Here is a 6,392-nt window from a genome sequence, read left to right on the forward strand (position 1 = left end):
TGCAAAATCCACTTAAGAATTTGTAAATGGTACTTATAATGACGAATACAGAAAAAAAAAAAAAGAATATCTTCCTGTATAACTGCAATGTGTAATATGGTAGCCAGTGCATATTAGATCACCACGTGTTGGCTATTTAATTTTAAATGATTAAAGTTAGATAAAATTTTGGCTGGACGAGGGCCGGGCTCGGTGGCCCATGCCTGTAATCCCAGCACTTTGGTGGATCACTTGAGGTCGGGAGTTGGAGACCAACATGACCAACATGGAAAAACTCTGTCTCTACTAAAAATATAGTTAGCTGGGCATGGTGGCACATGTCTATAATCCCAGCTACTCAGGAGGCTGAGGCTGAGGCTGGAGGATTGCTGGAACCCGGGAGGCAGAGGTTGTGGTGATTCAAGATTGAGCCGTTGCACTCCAGCCTGGGCAACAAGAGTGAAATTCCTTCTCAAAAAACAAACAAAAAAAATTTTTTTTGGTCAGTTTCGATGGCTCATGCCTATAATCCTAGCACTTTGGGAGACTGAGGTGGGCGGATCACCTGAGGTCAAGAGTTTGAGACCAGCCTGGCCAACGTGTCAAAAGCTGGTCTCTACTACAAATACAAAAAAATTAGGCATGTTGGTGCGCACCTGTAATCCCAGCTACTTGGGAGGCTGAGGTTGTAGTGAGCCGAGATCACGCCATTGCACTCCAGCCTAGGTGACAGAGTGAGTCACCATCTCAAAAAACAAAATATTTATTTTCTTTTTTTCTAGATGATGCACCACCATGCCCGGCTAATTTTGTATTTTTAGTAGAGACGGGTTTTCACCATGTTGGTCAGGCTGGTTTCAAACTCCTGACCCCAGATAATTCACCCACCTCGGCCTCCCAAAGTGCTGGGATTACAGGTGTGAGCCACTGCACCCAACTTAATTAGTATTCTTTAAGCTCTGGGATACATGTGCAGAACATGCAGATTTGTTACATAGGTATACACGTGCCTTGGTGGTTTGCTGCACCCATCAACCTGTCATCTACATTAGGTACTTCTAATGCTGTCCCTTCTCTAACCCCTCAACCCCTAACCCCCCAAACTCACTTTTTCCTTTTTTTTTTTTTTGAGATGAAGTCTCTGTCACCCAGGCTGGGGTGCAGTGGTACCATTTCAGCCCACTGAAACCTCTGCCTCCCAGGTTCAAGTGATTCTCTTCCTCAGCCTCATGAGTAGCTGGGACTACAGGGCTGTGCCACCACACCCAGCTAATTTTTGTAGTTTTGGTAGAGACGGAGTTTCACCATGTTGGCCAGGCTGGTCTTGATCTCTTGACCTCGTGATCAACCTGGCCTCCCAAAGTGCTGGGATTGCAAGCGTGACCCACCACACCCAGCCCCAACTCGATGTTTCTTTTGGCCAGGTTCCTCATGGATGAAGAAGGACCAGCCCACCTTTACCCTCCGACAAGTTGGAATAATATGTGAGCGTCTCTTAAAAGACTATGAAGATAAGATTCGGGAGGAATATGAGCAAATCCTCAATACCAAACTAGCAGGTAGGCCGAGGCAGTAAATATGCCATTGTCATTAACAGGGTTCAGTTAAGAATTAATACCAGTTAAATAACTTACAGAATAGGACTTCACGCAAGGGGGTTTATTGAGTTTCGGGTATTGAAGTTACTTTGGTGACTGTAAACACATCATGTATACATTATATGGAAGGACTTTGGTTTTTGTTTGTTTGTTTGTTTTTGTTTTTTTTAATTGGCTTCAAGTTCCAAGGACTTTGTTTTTTAAATAGAGGCAAGGTTTTGCTGTGGGCCCAGGCTGGTCTCTAGCTCAGGGCCTCAAGAAATCCCCCACCACAGCTTCCCAAAATGCTGGGATTACTGGAGTGTTACACCTTCCCCAGTGGGAAGGATTTTTCATTTGCATTTCTAAAAGGAAAGAAACCAAGCCTCTGCAAGAATTTTCCCTATCAATAAAGGCATTTAGTAGGCCATTTGAGCTAGCTGGCTGGTAAACAGGTGGTTGTGATACTGTATTAAACTCCCAACAGGTGTTATGGAAGAGTGCAGCATTGTCAACATAATCAAATTTCCTAGTGGAAGTCGTAGTTATGGATGTGGAAAGTCGAGCATCCTATGATTTGAGAGGAACAGTAGAGTAAAAGCAAGGCTGTGCAGGCCTTGTTTTACAAAAGTAGTGATCAATGATGGCAACAATTAAAGCCTTCTGTGAAAGGAAGAGATCTGAATCAGGAGTAAAAAATAGTACCTGTTTAGTGAAAGTGGATAATGTTCCACATTAAACCACAGTACTGTATCTCAAGCACCAACCTTATCATACTCCTTTTTGATTAAAGTCCTCCGCCGAACTCTGTGGGATATAGGTCAAGATCTGTTGCTTAGGATGACAGTGTGAGTAATTAAGACATGTATAGGCAACTTTCATGCTTTGCTGCTGTGTAATCATGAGGGAGAGTGAAGAAGCACAACTTTTTCCTGTAACAGCATTGTTTCCTAATCTGGTGACCCATAAAACGTGGTTCCTTAGAATTTTAATAGGTCTGCTTTAGATTGGGAGCTGTTGAGTTAAGCAAAGTTAAATGGGTTCCTCTATAGTAGAACTACTTTGATCCTTTAATATAACATATATTATAAGAAGCAGCTCTAATATATCATTCCCTCTCCCACTCCCACCTTAATACTGTTTCAGTCAGCTGGTTCTGAGTCACTTCTCTGTTCACAGATGTCAGGCTGCCTTCTTTTCTACTCAGTTTCCCCTTACAAGGTGGTACTTCCGTGGAACTGTTTACAGTTATATGGTATAGATTTTCTCTTAGATTTCTGACCATCCCACACTTAATTCCACTCACGTTTTTCACTCAGTGAGTGTTGAAATTTATAGCAAGGAAAGAGTTTCAAAGATTCATGTCTCATAGGAGATGGGCCGAAATTTGCTGGCTGTGGTAGTAAGCATAACTCTCTGTCTTGGGAGGCTATTAGGGGATAGAGTTATGTCACAGGGAGAGGTTATCAGGAAAATACTGTTATACACCATCAGTGACCAATTCTAGAAGCCAGGGATTTGGCTCTGGGTTCGAAGAAGAAGGATCAGATCTCAGTGACCTTTTTAAGGAGGGCCTGAGAGGGTGGAGAATTCAAACTGGGAAGCTATTTGTGATTCTGACACTTGATTCTTGAAAAATTGAGAGTTGCTGAGGATAAGTATGTACTGTCTTCTCACAGAACAATATGAATCTTTTGTGAAATTCACACATGATCAGATTATGCGACGGTATGGGACAAGGCCAACAAGCTGTAAGTATTGCCACATTTTCTTTGAATTTTCCAAGTTTCAAGAGCAAAATTTCTACACTGAATCTCTCCTGAGAGTAAAAAGCCCCTGTGAAGTAAAATGTGCCTGCCTCTGTGCTAAGCCTATTAAATCCACACCAAAGCTTATCCTCACAGTGACTCTATGAGGGAGTACTACTGTTAGCCCCATTTTCTGGGTAAAGATAGCACTTAAAGAAGTTAATTTGTCCAAGTTTATATAGCTAGTGGTTTGGCCAGGATTAAAATCTAGGTAGTCTGACTCAAGTACCAATTGGTTACCAGAAAGATAGTTTCAGTTGTTAATTTATGAAAATTGATTCCTTAAGTTAGTTTATCAAGTGTGGTCAGTATTTCTTTTTGATTTTTGTGGGGAGAGGTGGTGGTGTGTTTGTTTGTTTGTTTTTGTTTTTTTGTTTTTTTCTGAGACAAAGTCTCTGTTGCCCAGGCTGGAGTGCAGTGGCACTCACTGCAACCTCCACGTCCTGGGTTCAAGTGATTCTCCTGCCTCAGCCTCCCGAGTGGGTGGGATTACAGGTGCCCACCACTATGCCCAGCTAATTCTTTGTATTTTTAGTAGAAACAGGGTTTCACCATGTTGATCAGGCTGTTCTCGAACTCCTGACCTTATGGTTCACCCACCCCGGCCTCCCAAAGTGCTGGGATTATAGGCATGAGCCACCACGCCCAGCCACAAGACATTTCATTCTAAATATCTTGCAACTACCAGATATTCAAAACATAAAATATAAACAGCTGTATATCTAACTGAATTTGAGTCAGGTTCCTTAAATTCTTGATCTTTAGTGTCTTTTAAGTGGTGACTCATTGTTCATGCTATTTATCACATTTACTATTAGTGAAAATTTTTAAAGCATGACACTACATTTTTTAGTATTCTTACCCTTGTTTTTTATTCCTAATTTACAGATGTGTCCTGAAGCTTTGTCACATATCTGGGTACCAGGTTTGACCTCAAAAGATGGCTGCTGTACACTTTTTGCAACTGGTTTGATATCACATTTCAGCTCCAACTTTGCATCCTGAGAACACTTAAATGTTTCTGCGGGTCCATTTTATACAACTTGAAAGACCATAAAACTTTCTGGTTGCCACAAGCATATCTTTCTTTTCTGCTCATCCAATAAACAGCTGTGCCCTACTGTGATAGATGTTCCAAACAAAAATACTTGGAGCAGCAGTTTAGCAAAATATGCCTTCAGTGGCACTCAACAAATGGAGTTTCCCCAAGCACAGTTCTGTAAGAAGTGTGTGTGAGAGTGTGTGTATATGTGTGTATGTGTATTTTAAGTTATTATTTGTATTGTGCAAAAACTTTTTTTGATCTTGGGGATTCTGGCTGTGAATTTGATGCACGACAATTATGGTAAAAAAACATTTGCTTGGTCTACAGAAGATCATTAATGTTTTGTGACCATATAAGTTGTAACAGTGGATTGTTTTTATGTGTAGGTATTGTTAAATACAGGGACTGTTTCCAGGCACAGAATATGAATCATAAGTTAGGATGGACATTAGATGTGATTATGATGATATAGCAAAGGTCTATGGTCCTAGATCTACAGATGTGTGGTGAGAAATTAGAACAAACTGGAGATGGGCCATTGACACATGGACTCTGCCTAGGCGTGTTAGGAAAATACTTTGACTCCAAGCCTTAAAATACTCACATGGAGTCAGCGCTCACCTCATTCACACAATCATAGAGCTCCCTGGACACTGAACCTCTAAAGGGAAAAGGTGTCCCCTGGAGCAGGAGCATCAGGGTTTGCTTGGGAGCGTAAGAGGTGAGCTCAGGGCTAGGCCTGGGTCAGGCCCCAGCAGCACTGCTACTTGGGAGGAGCCACTTCACCTTTGTATTAGTTATTAAAAGTAGAATTGGGGCTGGGCGTGTTGGCTCATGCCTGTAATCCCAGCACTTTGGGAGGTCGAGGCAGGTGGATCACTTGAGGTCAGGAGTTCAAGACCACCCTGGCCAATATGGTGAAACCCCATCTCTACTAAAAATCCAAAAAAATTAGCCAGGTGTAGTGGCAAGCGCCTGTAATCCCAGCTACTTGGGAGGCTGAGGCAGGAGAATCACTTGAAGCCGGGAGGCAGGGGTTACAGTGAGCCGAGATCGATCGCGCCACTGCACTCCAGCCTGAGCGACAGAGACTCTGTCTCAAAAAAAAAAAAAAATAGAATCCTTTGGTCAGGTTCTCCCAAATTATTTTGAGGTGTCCATGGTCAACTGCTTCAGCTTTGTTTTGGCAACCCCCTGCCCGAAGTCGCATATAGGCTGTTCTTCACCTTGTTTCCAAGGCCGAGGAACAGAAAATAGCCTCTGTTTTGAGGAGGTGGAAGTTAAGTATACATTTATTTTTTACTGTGACTTGTTCAGGACCACATTTTACAAAATGCCTTGTTTCCTTTATTGTTTCTGGAAAGGAAAGTTCTATTAATATTGTTTTACTTTGAATATAGAATAGTTTTTTTAATTAGGGCTTATTTTGAAAAATTCTGAGTTTAATTCAAATGTATGCCAATACCTTCCAAAGTAAGGTAATATTCAGAGACGGTTGTTCTGATCAGATGGCTTAGAGAAATTTCTGGAATATTCACATTCAAAGATTCCTTATTAATGAATGTCTTTGACTTAAATCTAACCAAAAACTGCAACATTATTCTTTGTACATTTTCATTATATAGTGTTAACAAGCTTAGTTGCAAACAAATAAAATACTTAAGCTATTTGTTTACCTTGCCTTCTTAATACTGTGATAATGTTTACTAATTCAGGTAACTTATGTGAGAGCTGCTATAACCATTTCCCCAGTTCAACATTACATTGACATTTATGGACCTTTAAAAAAAAGCCCAACAGTGATTTTTTTAAATAATTAAAGAATGATTTTACTTCGTATTTGAAGGGCAGTTTGTTATCTCTTTTTCATGGTAGTCACTTGTTCCTAAAAGAGGAACATAGCATTGGCTGTAATGGGAATGGCGCTGCAGTGGGCTAGTCACACCAAAATAAGGACAGGGCAGCTGTGGGGCCATCAGAAGC

The 6,392-nt window shown here is 41.3% G+C and overlaps 1 protein-coding gene across 1 annotated transcript in view; it reads left to right on the plus strand.

Annotated features, from left to right (window-relative positions):
- AKIRIN1 (akirin 1) overlaps positions 1–6,084 on the plus strand; it is a 13,097-nt gene extending 7,013 nt beyond the window's left edge. Inside the window, exons 3-5 of the mRNA XM_032247036.1 lie at positions 1,404–1,538; positions 3,236–3,307; positions 4,253–6,084. Coding sequence (XP_032102927.1) covers positions 1,404–1,538; positions 3,236–3,307; positions 4,253–4,263 — 218 coding nt within the window. The 3' untranslated portion in view covers positions 4,264–6,084. The remainder of the gene's footprint in view (positions 1–1,403; positions 1,539–3,235; positions 3,308–4,252) is intronic.
- Positions 6,085–6,392: the final 308 nt, after the last annotated feature.

Source organism: Sapajus apella, unplaced genomic scaffold, assembly GCF_009761245.1.
Source record: "Sapajus apella isolate SASKATOON/1434 unplaced genomic scaffold, GSC_monkey_1.0 scaffold62, whole genome shotgun sequence".
Taxonomy (NCBI): Eukaryota; Metazoa; Chordata; class Mammalia; order Primates; family Cebidae; genus Sapajus; species Sapajus apella.